At 42.3% G+C, this 16,755-nt stretch overlaps 1 protein-coding gene across 1 annotated transcript in view; it reads right to left on the bottom strand.

Annotated features, from left to right (window-relative positions):
- LOC124612917 (selenoprotein F) overlaps positions 1–16,411 on the bottom strand; it is a 53,472-nt gene extending 37,061 nt beyond the window's left edge. The window contains exons 1-2 of the mRNA XM_047141406.1: positions 16,235–16,411; positions 15,314–15,432 (exon numbers count right to left, since the gene is read on the bottom strand). Coding sequence (XP_046997362.1) covers positions 15,314–15,432; positions 16,235–16,282 — 167 coding nt within the window. The 5' untranslated portion in view covers positions 16,283–16,411. The remainder of the gene's footprint in view (positions 1–15,313; positions 15,433–16,234) is intronic.
- Between the last annotated feature and the right edge of the window lie 344 nt (positions 16,412–16,755).

Below are 16,755 nucleotides of genomic sequence, written 5' to 3'. Positions count from 1 at the left end.
GAAAAATCACTAGATATACAAGTAGATGACTGGTTGGTGGTAAAATATGACAATTCATATTTTCCTGGTAATGTTACTAAAATTGAAAATGGTGAGTTTAAAGTTGATGTTATGATGAAAGATGGGAAGTTTTGGAAGTGGCCTGAAATTAAAGATGAGATATACTACACTAAAGACAGGCTTGTCAGAAAAGTGAACCCTCAAAGTGTTGTAAATTTGCGTGGTTATTTCAAGTTTGACTGTGATCTGTGACAATGTAACATGAGTTACCATATGTTGTAACATGACTTACCTGTTCATTATGTTTTAATATTTATTTCTGGAATGCTTTCTGCAATGTCTCCTGTCACTAAGATTTTGTCACCACTGGAATGAACATTATTGTAGGTATAAAAATTAGTTTCAGAGTTTAAAGCTTTTCCGTGAATTTATGGCAGTTACAAATCTGGTGAGAAACTTACTAAAACTTTCAGATTCCTCAGATTCAGAAGGACATGCCTTCTTGAAATATGACTGTAGTGTTACACATGTTGTCATAGAACTTATTTCCAGAACCTATGGAGGAGCTGACAAAGAATAATTGGTTGTCACTGTTCCTCTTTGCGAGTATCTCCATAATATCCTCAGTGCAACCACAATGGCATGTCATTTTCTTTGTAGAGCAGATAATGAGAAAAACACTGATTCCAATCCCAATGAACATATAAAAGTGCAGAACGCAGCAAAACAGGACAACAACAGACAGAGTAACTGAACACAACACAAAGGCCAGAACTGTGAAACACTATACGCTTAAGCTCATAAATAGCACTCAGGCACCTGAATGGTGACATCCATACTCATCACCGCCGATCAGGGATTAGCAAGGATGCGCATGTTAGCTCATTAACAGCACTGAAGGAAAACCTAGATCTGCACTTATTCTCTTCAACAGCACTTGGATAGTAACACAGCATGCCGATTTAACTTGTCAACAGGAATTAAAAGGATAAAGGAAACAATCCACCAAAGACCACATGAATGCCTTGGTCACAATATAAGCCATAACCAATTACTTTTAAACATTCTAGCAGGAGCATTACAAGGAAAGACAGCATGAGGAAGACCTCGATCAGCATTTTTAAAACAAGCCACAAATAATGAGGAACTCAGCAAGTATGCAAAAGTGAATAACAATAAATCCAGGTGGAGAGCTGTCAACATACTGAAAGATTTGTGAGGAAGAAAAAGAAGCAGACTCGTGAGCATGAATTATTACTGCTTATAAAGCACTAGGAATCGAGTTTAACTTCTATCAAACAAGGGTACCATGTCAACATCTGCAAGAGCCACTGCACAAGAAATCAGTCACAGTTTGCAAGAGTGACTTCTACTGCTACATTCCTCAGTCTGTACTAACTGCATATTCAGAAAAATGGTAGAAACCATTCATTTTTAAGCCACACACAAAAAAGGGGTAAAAGAAAACTGGCCTAGGATAGCCATAAGAGGTTTTTGAACAAATTATTAAAAGAGTCAGAGGATAAAGGTAAAAGGTAGGGTACATGTCAGCAGGGTGTGACTGGAGGCTCACCACAGCTTATCATGTGGTGGAAGGTGCACCCATGCACTCAAACAGGCTCCAAACCCACTACACCAGGTCAACAGAGTGGACAAGTTTATTATCTATGAGGAGGAGCATTAAAACACATTTTATTTTGAAAAGTGATTAAAGCTCCAGATCTGATTAAAAACTGTTGTTTATGGGGGCAACTAAGTTAATCTGTCAAACGCCAGTAGTAAGAAGTGATGTAAAGTTAGAGTCAAATTTGGTAGCAACAAATTGGAAGTTGTGCATATAAGCTCAGCAAACTTCATATTGGAACTATTGTAGCTGTAGAATCAACATACCAGAATGGGGAGACTACATCTTACATTGCCTCTGCGAGTCTGTCGATAACCATTAAGAAGAGTGTCACACTCAGGATTGCTTAGAGAGGGTGTCACAGAAGCCCCATCATGTAAGGTGGTGAGGAAATGGTGGTGCCATGTCATGTCACAGACATGATAACGAGTAAAAACCATTCTGATGAGAAACATCATGCAGAGTAGTGAGCACTGACAGATCAGCCTTCCCAACATCCGCACTGTGAGTTAGACAAGAGGACCTGCCAGTTGAGGATACAGCACAACTCTCAGCTTACCATGTGTCTGAAACACTTGCAAAGGACATAGGGAAGACAGACTGGTCTGTAGCTATGCATTTCCTGTGGAAACTTGCCTCCTTGTTTCAAAACTGTAATACTCGTACTTTCTTCCCCACAATTGGGGAAAACGAAGAGGGAGGAGAACTCACCGTCAAGCCATATTCAGTTAGAAACAGCAAGAATATGGTGCTTCCCCTTTTTTAGGTAGATAGAGTAACAGTTGAATAATTTTGTATTCAGTAAGAGCCTGCAGCTGTATTTCTGCATGCTGTAAGAGTACTGACAATATCACACTTAGAAGGAGGGGTGTTTTAGGATTCCAAACATTGTGTGCTGAAAGGTGGTGACCCTCTGCTTGACTTTTGTGAAGACAGAGGATTGGGGGAAAGGGGTGAGTGTCAATTGTCAATCACTAACGCTCAGGTAGCGCTTCACCAGACAGCCAACAATAGCAGCAGGGTTAGATTTCACTACAACACCCTTACAGATGCCTGGGATGTCAGTCGCTTTTTGTTGACTACAAATGCACAGTAATTTGGCCCACATCTTTGGGGGGGGGGGGGGGGGGGGGGGGCAGGAGGAGGAGAGAGAAAATTGATGGCAGATACAAAACTTTTCCAGCATCCCTTCTTTTTTGTAAGGTAGCCAGCTCTGTCTTGGATACATTTAGAGATGATAACAGCATGTTCCAGCACATGGCACTTACACTGTTGAAGAACTCTTCTGTGACATGTAACAGCCATAGAGATTTCCTGCAAACCACGATGGGACTGTCTCCCAACATGTGAATATTAAGGAAAATGATACCTTAGTTCTGCTGAGTGTAACATTTTGGTGGTTGTGTCGCTGACTGACTCTTTAGTAGATGCACGAGTAGACCCATGAGGAGGCGTATTGACAGTTTGGGAAGTGCTAAAAGTGAGCCAATCAGCATCTTAACCATACAAAATGCAAGGGACAGGAAAAATAATGTGTGTGAACACCTGTACTTACTTGAGAATGGTTTATTAATAAGGGGTTCAACCTCCATTTGCCCATAATACAGATGTGATTCGTCTTGGAATACTACCATATAATGACTGTATAGTCTCCAGTGGAATGTTAATGCCACTCTTCCATCAGAACCTCTTCTAATTGCTGTAGTGATGAGGGAGGTGGAAATCTGCTCCAGGTCTGTGCTCCAATACTGCCCACAAGGGAATGTGCTGACCAGGGAAGACGCTGCAGTTCAGTTCAGTTGCATGCTCCTCTTACAACGATTTGAAATATGGCATCACTGTTGGGGAACAACATTTGAATCATGGGGTGCACCTGATCACCTGAAATGTTAACATAATCATTGGCTGTAACATGACCTTTAAAACTAATGATGGGACCAGCAGAGTACCACGATATGCTGCCCACACCATCACACTTCCACCTCCACGCTTAACTGTTGAAATCAAGCAATCACAATTGTAGGCTTCTTTGGCATTCTGAAGGTGGCAGGGGTAAAATACATGGAGTGAAAGGCTATTTACAATTTGTACAGAAAGCAGATGGCAGTTATAAGAGTCGAGAGACATGAAAGGGAAGCAGTGGTTGGAAAGGAAGTGAGACAGGGTTGTAGCCTCTCCCCGATGTTATTCAATCTGTATATTGAGCACGCAGTAAAGGAAATAAAAGAAAAGTTCGGAGTAGGTATTAAAATCCATAGAGAAGAAATAAAAACTTTGAGGTTCGCCGATGACATTGTAATTCTGTCAGAGACAGCAAAGGACTTGGAAGAGCAGTTGAACTGAATGGACAGTGTCTTGAAAGCAGGGTATAAGATGAACATCAACAAAAGCAAAAGGAGGACAATGGAATGTAGTCGAATTAAGTTGGGTGACGCTGAGGGAATTAGATAAGGAAATGAGACACTTAAAGTAGTAAAGGAGTTTTGCTATTTGGGGAGCAAAATAACTGATGATGATCGAGGTAGAGAGGATATAAAATGTAGACTGCCAATGGCAAGGAAAGCGTTTCTGAAGAAAAATTTGTTAAGATCAAGTACTGATTTAAGTGTCAGGAAGTCGTTTCTGAAAGTATTTGTATGGAGTGTAGCCATGTATGGAAGTGAAACATGGACGATAAACAGTTTAGACAAGAAGAGAATAGAAACTTTCGCAATGTGGTGCTACAGAAGAATGCTGAAGATTAGATGGGTAGATCACATAACTAATGAGGAGGTATTGAATAGAATTGGGTAGAAGAGGAGTGTGGAAAAACGTGACTAGAAGAAGGGATTGGTTGGTAGGACATGTTCTGAGGCATCAAGGGATCACCAATTTAGTACTGGAGGGCAGCGTGGAGCATAAAAAATCGAAGAGTGAGACCAAGAGATGAATACACTAAGCAGATTCAGAAGGATGTAGGCTGCAGTAGGTACTGGGAGATGAAGCTTGCACAGGATAGAGTAGCATGGAGAGCTGTATCAAACCAGTCTCAGAACTGAAGACCACAACAACAACAACAACATTTGGCGTTCTCCAGCCGTAAACCCATCCAGATGTTGGAAATAACGAAAATGTTGACATGGACCATATGACATGTTTCCTCTGATCAGGTGTCGAGGATTTATGCCCCGACACCAGGTTTTACGCTTCTTTGCGTTGGTTGTCATCCCTCGTGGTTTCGGTATAGTAGCTTGTCCATGAATATTTGCTTTATGGAGTTCTCGGTAGATATGGGGTCTCTAAGATGGCTTTTGAAATCTGCAGTCACTTTAGCCACTATAGTCTTGTGCTGTTTTGGCACAATTCGTGTTAGCGTACAGTGATCTCTGTCATTTAGATTTGATTTGCGCCCACTATTATGTTTACACGATAATGTCTTTCTATGTTTTATGTAGGCTGTCATGACTGTTGCTCTTGAGGCATTCAATAAGTTAGTTGTCTTGGTTACTGATGCTCCAGCTACAGCTAATCAGGCCCCACAATCTGCCCTCTTTGGAACTCTGTTAGGTTTTTCACTGCACGTCAACCTTGGCCTCTGAATGCAAATACGTGATGTGCACTATTCATAAACAACCTGCACTGATGCCGAGTTCGTACTGAAGGTGCACAGTCCAGTGCAACACATGCCTTACCTGCATTGTTCACTGTCAAACATAACCATACCATTACTACCACTGTTCACATTATTTTGCCTATCCCTGTAGGTGGCATCCTGTTTAGTACTGGTGTGGGAGAAAGCAAATGACTGAGTAGTGATCATATCAAAGAGGTCAATGTGAGGTATACACTGAATAAAATAATAACAACTGGGCTACAGATGATAAGATCGATGGGGGAATAGCACTGTAATACAATGCGCGGGGAGTCATTATTTAGTATGCAAAGGTCAAGGTATGCAAAGGTCATTAATGGTAATGGGCATTAAAAATATTGAGTAAAAGATAGGACAGGGACAATCGATTTGATGATTCCACAGCTCCACCAGTCTAGGGGGACGAACAGACGCTGCAAAGGATGAAGTCTATTCATTTGTATGCACCTGCCACCACTTCTTCGTGGTATAAAGTGCTACTTAGTCTTGAGAGGTGGCCTCTAGCATCAGTGAATGCACTCTACCAAAGGCTCTTTACAGTCAACTTTATTCTTACAGCAGGTTCAATACACGGAGGTGACAAATGTCATGGGATAGTGACATGCACATGTACAAATGGTGGCAGTATCATATACACAAGGTATAAAAGGGCAGTGCATTGACAGAGGTGTCATTTTTACTCATTTTCTGACATGATTATGGCTGCATGACTGGAATTAACACAATGTGGAATGGTAGTTGGAACTAGATGCACGGGGCATTCCATTTCAGAATTCAATTTCTGATATCCACAGTGTCAGGAGTGCTGAGAACACCAAGTTTTGGGCATTACCTCTCATCATAGACAACACAGTGGCCAACAGCCTTTACTTAACAATCAAGAGCAGTGGTGTTTGCATAGAGCTGTCAGTGCTAACAGACAAGCAACACTGTGAAATAAACACAGAAATCAATGTGGGATGTACGACGAACGTATTAGGACAGTGGGGCGAAATTTGGCGTTAATGGGCTGTGGCAGCAGACGACTGATGCGAATGTCTTTGGTAGCAGTGAGACATCGCCTGCGGCGCCTCTCCTGGGCTTGTGACCGTATCGTTTGGATCTTAGATGACAGGAAAACCATGACCTGGTCAGATGAGTCCTGATTTCAGTTTGTAAGTCAAGAGCTGATGGTACGATTTGAGTATGGCGCAGAACAAAGCGATGGACCCAAGTTATCAACAAGACACCATCCAAGCTGGTGGAGGCTCCACAATGGTATGGACAGTGTTTACATGGAATGGACTGGGTCCGTTCGTCCAACTGAACTGATCATTGATTGGAAATGGTTATGTTCAACTCCTTGGAGAGCATTTGCAGCCATTCATGGACTTCAAGTCCCAAACAACGATGGAATTATGATGAATAATAAGAAGCCATGAAATCAGGCTGCTGGTCTGAAGAAAATTCTGGTCAATTCGAATTATTTTGCCATCCACATCACCTGATGTGAATTCTGTCAAACATTTATCGGACATAATCAAGAGGTAAGTTTGTGCTCAAAATCCTGCAGTGGCCACACTTTCGTAATTACGGGCAGTTACAGAGGCAGCAAGGCTCATTATTTCTGCAGGGGACATCCAACAATTTACTTAGTCCTTGCCACATCAAGTTGCTGCACTATGCCAGGCAAAAGGACGTCTGACACAATATTAGGAGATATCCAACAACTTTTGTCACCCGAGTGTATACAGTTATGAAAAATGGGTAGATATTACATTCCATTTATCCATAGACTATCTTACAATACTGGATTTGTCATCATAATACAATGAAAATAAAGTGCTCAAAAATATACATACACATAGAATATATAAGTGTGCTTTATGAGGATAGGGCAGGTTGTCAGTCATGGCCTTGAAGGGACCATCCAAGCCTCTGGTTGGTTGGTTGGCTGGTTTAAAGACGGGAGAAGGAACCAAACTACGAGGTCATTGGTCCCTTGTTCCTAATAAAACAATGTGAGAATAAAATGCACACATTTAACACAAAACGGAATAAAAGGAAAAGCAACAAGAACGAAGGGAAGGCAACGAACACTAAAAGGAACGAAAGAGGACAAGAAAACAACAGAGATGGTAGAAACAGAAGAAAGTCAAACATGAAAGCAGATTACAGTGGCTGGCCAACCACAAGAATAAAAAGGGAATGGAAGCCACTCTGCAAAACATTAAAACCTCCACCCTACAAGCACTAGGGTGGAGGACACACAGGGGCAAAGGAATGGCCAATGCGGAGCCGGCAGAGGACAACTGATAACCTGCGAGAGGCCTACATGGAAGACTTCCACAAATTCATAGTCTCCTTAATGACACACAGTTTGTTGTGCATGCTGTTATGCCATTCCGTCTCCCAAAGCTGGAAAACCCTGCAGTGTAAGACAGAACGTAGGTCAGCTTCGGAGATGCCTATCTCCAGAAGCGGTTTCCGCGTCGCCCGTTAGGCCAGCCTGTCAGCAAGTTTGTTGCCGGAGATTCTGACATGTCCAGGGGTACACACAAATACCACAGAATAGCGAGACTGTTCCAAGGCACAGATGGACTCCTGAATGGAAGCTACCAGAGGGCGAGGGTAGCACTGGTCGATAGCTTGTAGGCTGCTCAATGAGTCAGTACACAGGAGAAATGACTTGCCAGGGCACGAGTGGATGTACTCAAGAGCACAATATATGGCCGCCAGCTCTGCAGTGAAAACACTGCACCGAACTGGCAAGGAGTGCTGCTCAATATCTCCTCCATGAACATAGGCGAAGCCTACATGACCATCAGCCATTGAGCCGTCAGTGTGAACCACTTCAGAGCCCTGGAACATGTCAAGAATCAAGAGGAAGTGACAGCGGAGAGTGGCGGGGTTAACGGAGTCCTTAGGGCTATGAAAAAGGTCCAGACGAAGCTGCGGCTGAAGCAGTGTACACCATGGAGACGTACGTGAATGGACCGCAAGTAGAGAAGGTAAAGGGAAGGACTCCAGTTCGGAGATAAGGGACCGCACGCGAACCACAATCATTAGCCCCGATCTGGGCCGCCGATGCGAGGGATGGAAAGCCGCGGGTGGGAAAAGGAGACAGTAATTCAGATGCGCAGGGGAACTATGAATGTGTGCTGCATAACTGGCGAGCAATTGCGCACATCTGATCTACAGTGATGGGACACCAGCCTCCACCAGAACGCTGGTCACCGGACTTGTCCTAAAGGGTCCTGTCACTAATCGAGCCCACAGTGGTGCACAGGGTCGAGTAAATGCAATGCTGAAGGCACCGCCGAACCATAAACCACACTCCCATAGTCAATTCGGGATTGGACAAGGGCTCTGTAAAGCTGCAGCAGCATAGAGCGACCTGCACCCCAATTGGTGTTGCTCAGGCAACAGATGGCACTGAGATGTTGCCAGCACTTCTGCTTAAGCTGACGAAGATGAGGGAGCCAAGTCAATCGAGCATCGAAAACCTGTCCTAGGAATTGATACGTCTCCACTACAGTGAGTGGGTCAACATTTAGGTAAAGTGCTGGTTCCGGATGAACAGTACGACGCCGACAGAAGTGCAAGATTCAAGACTTTGCGACTGAAAACTGGAAGCTGTGGGCTAGAGCCCATGATTGCGCCTTGTGGGAGGCTCCCTGGAGGCACTGCTCAGCAACAACAGTACTGGAGCAGCAGTACAAAATGCAGAAGTCATCTTCATACAGAGAAGGTGAGACGGAGGGCCTGACAGCTGCTGCTAGACCGTTAATGGCCACTAAAAATAGAGAGATAGTCAATACAGAGCCCTGCAGGACTCCATTCTCCTGGAAATGGATGGAATTACGGGAGTCACCAACTTCAACACGTAAAGTACGGAGCAACAGGAAGTTTCGGATAAAAAACGGAAGCAGTCCCCGGAAACCCCACTCATACAATGTAGCTAGACAGCAGAGATGAAAGTTCCCCACCCTCCTAGCTCAAAGCCCACCTGGGCAGGCGTCCGTGTGCCCGATGCTGGGGCAGTGACAGGAAGATGGGGAAGTGGTCACTACCACACAGGTCGTCATGTGCTCTGCAGTGGATAGATGGGAGAAGTCCTGGGCTGCAAATTGACAAATCAATCGACAAGTAACTACCATGAGCAACACATATGTGTGGCAGCCTCAGTATTTAAGAGGCAGAGGTCGAATAGCGACAGTAAAGTTTCGACACCTCTCCCTCTGCCAGTAACCATGGTATCACCACACAAGGGGTTATGGGCATTAAAATCTCCCAGAAGTAGGAAAGGTTTAGGGAGTTGATCGATCAGTGCAGCTAATACATTCAGGGATACTGCACCATCTGGAGCAAGATAAACATTGGAGACAGTTATTTCCAGCGTCGTCCTTATTCTGACAGCCATAGTTCAAGAGGGGTTTGAAGGGGCACATGTTCACTACGACCGAGTTTAGAACATAAACGCAAACTCCACCTGACACTCTATTATAGTCGCTACGGTTCCTGTAATATCCCGTATAGCTGCGGAGGGTAGAGGTCTGCATTGCTGGGAACCAGGTTTCCTGGAGGGCAATGCAGATAGCAGGTGTAAAGCTTAACAGTTGCCGTAGCTCAGCCAGGCGGTGGAAAAAACTGCCGCAATTCCACAACCAAGCCTCTGCCTGAAATGACTGCGGAAAAATCACAGGAAACCTAAACCAGTATGTCCGAACACAGAAGAAACTCCATCCTGAATGTAAGGATAGTGTTAGCTGCACTGCCTTATTCGGCTGGTCCCTATTCTAAGAGGTGTGGGTACAAAATAATGGGATTACTACTGCAAAAAGTTTTATTTTAAAAACAAACATCTTCAGTTACTGTTACCCTCAACATACTCCCCTCCTCTACGCCTACAATGCTCCATGCAAATTTTCCATTGATGGAAACAGTGATGGAAGTCATCTTCTGTGGGTGCATTGATAACATGGGCTTTCACTGCTTCAATGGACTTATTTTGTTCCTTTTAATGCAGAGTTGACCTTGGGTAATAGATAAAAGTCACATTGTGTTAGACCACACGAATAAAGTGGTTGTCTAACACTGGGATGCAGTACATCAGTAGAAACCTCTTAACAGATTTGTGGTGCAGCCGGTGCACTGTCTTAATGCAGAACCATGAGTTGTTGTTCTGCAATTAGGGTCTTTTTTTCTTATTTTTTCAGATCATTTTCAGTGATATTCAAAGTGTTTACACAAACATGTTCATGTGTTTCTGTTTGTTCAATCGTGAGAATTTTCCGTACAAGTTTCGTGCATGCTTTTCTCATGTTAAATTGGTTACATAATTTGACTTATGCATTCTTTGTCAATTCCTACACTTTCAGCAAGCGATCAAATACTCAAAAGACAGTCAAACCAAATTAAATTACCTACTTTTTCAATAGTTTCGTCCATTTATGATGGTAAAGTGAGTCTTAGGCACAAGTCACCTTCCACATCTTCTCGGCCATCTTGGAAGCACTTTAACAACTCACAAACTTGCGTATGTGATAGTCTTCACCATACACTCCTTTTTGTAAAAGATAGCCTTCAGTAGCAGGATTTCCAAGTTTTACTTGACACTTCATAATAATTCATTGCTCTATTATTACACTTATCTTTTTCCAGCACTACAAAACAACAGCTCTTACACATGAAGGCCACAGCCACAATGATTTGTCTACAGACACCAGATGATGCATTCAACTGAGAAGGCTTCTTGCTTCACAGCTACTGGTCATTCATCTTCGGGCATCCTCTGTCACAGCATCAGTTCCGTTAATTTTGTAGCCACAACTTGCAAAATGTTCTTTTGTTCATACAAAATTTGCATAAGGTAAGTTGTAATATGAAAAATTGTTTTGCATTATTTCTTCCCATTGCTCTAGGCTGTTACTGCACACGCTATGGATACTCGCTGGTGACTCCAAGACCACAAATTTTATGTAGTCTTGGTGTCTCTGTAGAGGTGGACCATAGAAGCAAGAGGAGGATGTTGTTTGGTGGCCCCATATCAACTTTCTACAACACAGGCTGTATGCATACATTAACTGTGTTCTTTATTCATAAGAACGCAAAGTTTACTTAACTCAAGATATTTGTTGTGGTACAAGTTCTTCTGTATAGTCCACGTTAGCTTCACTGCTGGTGAAGTACAAAGTCCGCTATGTATACATTTTTTGGTTGCTATGTGCTGCCTGTCTCTTGTGTTAGCGGCAGAACTAACTGCTATTGTGATTCCCACTGGGCTGCGACTAATGACACTGGGACTTCCTTGGTGTGACAGTCTCAGACTCTCCCTCCGGTCCACGGAGACCGTCGTAAGTACTGATAGCCAAGAGGGCACTGGCAGCACGTTTCATGCTAGTCTGTTGTTAGCCTCTTTCGATCTCCTCGCAACCTCTTTGCCACATGGTGTGCTGAAGCCAGCTTATTCCAGCACAACGAACATGCTGCTACGCCCTATGCACTCCTTCAGTCTGTTCAGAAAACTGACTCCTAGGCCAAAAAAATGCTGTCATGCATGCCTCCTATAATGTGACAAGGGTTTGTAGCTACACCCTTTCATTACTGACCACTACTCTGAATCCTCTACGTAGGATCTAATTTTGTAGTACGCATTAGTTATGAAGAATGCTTATATTGTGTGGAATCCGATTTCCTGAACTATGAAAGTCAATGACTACTGCGAGAGGAAGTGTCAGTTCAGTTCAGCAAGATGCTAAAGATAGCCACCAAAACGGCATTCGGTTATGACTGTGTCCAATGGCAGTGTGAAAAGAATAGATCATGTAATCACAGTTCTGTTTGGGCTATTGCCACCAGTTGGTTGTCACCTAATTGCCTGATATCGGTAATGGTAGAGGGGAGACCCAAGGTAGTTTGGGATACTGGGTCCACCTTTGCCCTTTTTTTCCTTTCCTCCTCTTTTGAGATTTAGATTCAGTAGAAGGAGTGTCCAGGCAAGAGTCTGGTACAGATGAGTAGTTGGTTGTTCTGTAGCCAAATGTCTGCAGGTTGTGGTATATGCAAGTCTATTATGAGTCCGTAATACACATGAAGCAAGAGGAGGGTAAAGGAGGAGGACGGGGAGGGAAGCAGGAGTCCCTTCCCTTACACGGATGGATGAACTAAGGTGGCCACAAGGGCCCTGGAAAAACAGGAGAGGGAATATTCCTCCTCATTGCAGATGATCCATCACATTAGAGTTGTGAGCTTCTACCATCAGGAAATGTAAAGGCAATTTTACTTTTTCCCTTCTTCCAGATATGTTAAATTATCAAAGAACTTGAACTCTTGTATCTTACATTCCCTGCTATAAATGTAACCGGTTGGTGAACAGGGACTGAGGGTGGAGGTGGGGGGAGGGATGGGTGTTAAGAAGTGAGCCACAACTGGTGCAATAAGGCATAGCACACAAGGGACATCACCATGTACTAGATGTACACAATCTCCATAGATAGGTTAATTTGACAGACTAGATGACATGTGGATGCACTTCAGATATTCTGAAACATCTCACATCACACTGGTTATTTATAATCTTAACTTTACTCAGTAATAAGTCACCTTCAAAACGGGATCTGGGATGTTGCCAAGTTTGCTGCAGCTGAACAGTGGCCATGACTGAGTGGGGGGACACTATTCTAATCAGTATGTTTCACATTTTGTTTACTGACGTGTCACTGCCAAACTTGTTTTCTATTTCATCAATGAAAAAATTATTGCTTATTATCTGAGAATGATCCATTATCAGTCCTGATGTAGACCAGGAATTGAGATATTTATCTCTCTCTGTCTTGTCCCACCCTGCCCCCCCCCCCCCCTCCCCCATCTGACATTAGTTTTCATTTCATTTCAATTTGTATTTAAAAAAGGTAAAACAATGGAGTTAAACCCTTCTGCAATAAACTAAGCCAGCTCCTCTGATGAGACTGCTGTGCAATTCTCTCTGTGAAATTACTCTGGAATGGTGTCACCAACTGACCACAGAAGGACTATGCATAGGCACTGACCTGTATAAGTAACAGTGACCAGGCACTGCAGTCATTGCCCAGATTGTCAGTGTCCCAAATATTACACACACACACACACACACACACACACACACACACACACACACACATTCCTGGACATTCATAGGGAGGGTAACACTGCGGACACCAACACTATGTCCCTTTGCAGTAAGGAAGCTATCACATAAGTGTACATGATGACCTCCCACTTCGTTTGACTACCACGCTAAGTATTGTACGACATTCACCATGCACCGCAAACCACTGAAAATTTTTGAAGATAAAAGTGGAGGTCAAACCAGACAATGGTGGCCATCTGTAAATATACTGAAACAGATGTAGGATTTAATGAAAAAAGAAATATTGAGCAACTGCAACAAGAAACCAGACATATGGTTGAGTTGACAGGGCATTCGCTGGAGGTTAACTCAAAGGAAAATACAGAATGTAACTCTTCCAGAGAAAAGATGAATGCCACAATGGCTCGTGGACTCAAGCTTTCCACACATGTTCTCACAAGAGTTGAGCACCATGGGGACCGGGGATGAGAGGAATCATCCACACTTATTTAACAGTAATAAATATGTTTAAATGTGGAATATTAACTAGTCTCACAATACATTTATTCTATTATAAGATTTCTTGTCGACAATCCATTGCAAGTTTTGGGGGTGCAAAAAGAGATATTCACATATACTACACTGGAAAGAATATTAATCTTTACTTCCATCTAGTGAACTTACTTAGTTTGGCAGAGAAAAAGAGTTAAATATATCACTATAAAACTCTGCAACCCGCCCATGAAAATAAAACATCGGACAGACAGCAGAAGTATTTTCACATGTAGACTAAAGTAGTTTTTCCTTAAAATCTCCATCTTTATAACAGACAAATTACTGAATAGAGGTAAATAGTCAATTATAAATATGTTGTGCAATCTTTCGATCAATTCACTCATGCCACACAACAACATGTACTGCACGATCTTTTTTTGGGAGAATTCTAAGAATGAGAGGTTCACCTGTAAAGGAGACCACATATAAGATGAGGCCGCTAAATTTGTTAATGGTAAGTTCGAACAACTTGTTACAGAGATGCTCCAGGAACTCAGATGGGAATCCCTGGAGGGAAGATGATATTCTTTTTGAGAAACACTACTGAAAGTTTAGAGAACTGGCATTTGAAGCTGACTGTCAAATGATTCTACTGCCATCAACATATCTTGCACATAAGGGGCATGAAGATAAGAGATGAGAAATTAGGATTCATAAGGAGGCATACAGCCAGTCATTTTTCCATTGTTCTATTTGCGAGTGGAACAGGAAAGAAAATGACAAGTAGTGGCACGGTGTATCCTCTGCCATGCACTGTAGCATGGCTTGAAGAATGTCTATGTAAAAATAGAATTAAGTAATCTGACCTGTACAAGTGGGTACTCACCCCTGCTACACTGTCTCCATTCCCAGAATGCCTGTCTGTTTTCATAATTCCTCAGCCCTCAGTACCTCTTAATTCCTCACCATCTACCTCTACCTACTGACTGGCACTAACCTGAAACTCCTGCATTTGTTTTCAGTTCCACCCTGGCTTAGTTAATTCTTAACTTCGACCTTTTACCTGGCCCTGTACTAGTTTCTATGTATTTCTCCCAGCAGCTAAAAACACTGAGCAGCTGCCAGCACCCCATCCCATACCAGTACAGTCTTATCCAAACTCTTGCCCAACATCTCTCACCTCTCTCTCCCTCAGCCATCACATTCTTACATATTCTTCACACACCTGAGCCAACATCACCACTTGCCATTGTCAGGCTGTAAAAACAAAAGTGTGTTTTTAGTGTAGTGCTAGTAAATATTGCCATAGAGATGTGATATGAGCTGAAAAGTGTTACTTCACAAATTTTTTAATAGTTGCAGCCCTAAAACATTTCCATGACACGGGGGCAAATTTATGTTACTTTACCATCTAACAAATTTCGCTAAAGACACAAAATGCTGTGAACTTCTCAATACTCCAAAAATTACCTACTTGATAAGATCCAGATCGAAAGATTTCAGCTGGTCACATGACGAACACAGCAAATTGGCTTTGTTGAAGCCCAACGCCCAGCAATCCTCAGTCGTGTATTCCGCCAAAGAACAGACAACCTTGGTATAAGAAAATAAGTGCAATTGGTCACTACAAAATAAAGTTACATTGAACAAAACGCAAAACTACTGTCATGCACTTCAGTGTGAAGATAGGAAATGACATTAATTTTGACTGAAAAAATAATTAATTATTCAAAATAGTTTTTAGGCTCATTGTAATGTTATGCATCTTGTAATTATTGCACTAAACGTTCTTCCATAACCACAAACAGGTTCAAGACCAAACTTGCCTTTACCAAGCAAGAATAAAGAAAAAAAAAATTCAAAACAAATGAGTGCTTTAAACAACAAACTATGTACAATGAAACATAACTTACATAACATGCAGATAGGGAGTGGTAAAAAGTAACAAGTAAACAATAATGAATTGTCCTTTCACAACCCACTTTTACATTATAATTGTTTTTGATTTCTGGAAACCATTACACCAGAACTCTATATGGTGTAATACTAACATTTTATCCTCTTTCCGAGCTCAACATCTCATGTCACTCGTTTTTTCACGCAGTCCTGTGGGGAGTTCGCGTGTAAACCAAACGTTGTAGCGTCCTGCTGTGCATGTGTTATATGAATTGTACCGAAATGCGAGAGTGTAACATTCGCTTTTTACATTATGAAATTTCTTTGAATGAATGTATAATCAAAATCGTGTTGTATTCTGTGTACGAAGTCTTGCTGTTAATAATAACCTGGTCGTGAGGTTAGAATCATTCAGCCGATTTTCGTTCTTAAGCTTTGAAATGTCAAATATCCTTGTCAACGTGATCTATGAATGAATAAAATTAAATTAAAAACTCACCAAATTTGTGAAGAGATAAAAAGCAAATGCTCCTGAAATAAGCTGCATCTTGAAACAATGTAACACTCTTCCCTATTACCACTCTTTCACCCACGTTGTACTGACAGTCTGACACTGACGTACCACAGAACAACAAGACATCTCGCACAGCTTCGACCATATCTATGGTCGAAGTCGCACAGACACACCAGTCCACACGTAACAATCTCCTCCGCGAACCTCCTTGCCCGCAAGGCCTTCAAATGGATGTGGTATCTTCTGTGACCTACGTCACTTCCCTTGTTTCGTTGTCGCTAGAGTCTAGTGAGCTGGGAACATATATCCCTACACTCGAATTGGCGCTCGAAGTTATGACCCATCAACCACAGAAGAGTTAATAACCAGCAGAATAATAAACAACTGCTCAACGAAAAGGCAAACGAATGTAATTGTGCAGTTTCTCGTGTTCTGCTAACAAAAAGCGAGTGGCGCCTCGTATAAACAAACGAATTGGAAATTTAATTATTTCTGAAATATTTGTT

This window comes from Schistocerca americana, chromosome 4 (genome assembly GCF_021461395.2).
Source record: "Schistocerca americana isolate TAMUIC-IGC-003095 chromosome 4, iqSchAmer2.1, whole genome shotgun sequence".
NCBI lineage: Eukaryota > Metazoa > Arthropoda > Insecta > Orthoptera > Acrididae > Schistocerca > Schistocerca americana.
Note: the sequence above shows the minus strand (reverse complement) of the source record. Positions and strands in the feature narration are given on the sequence as shown.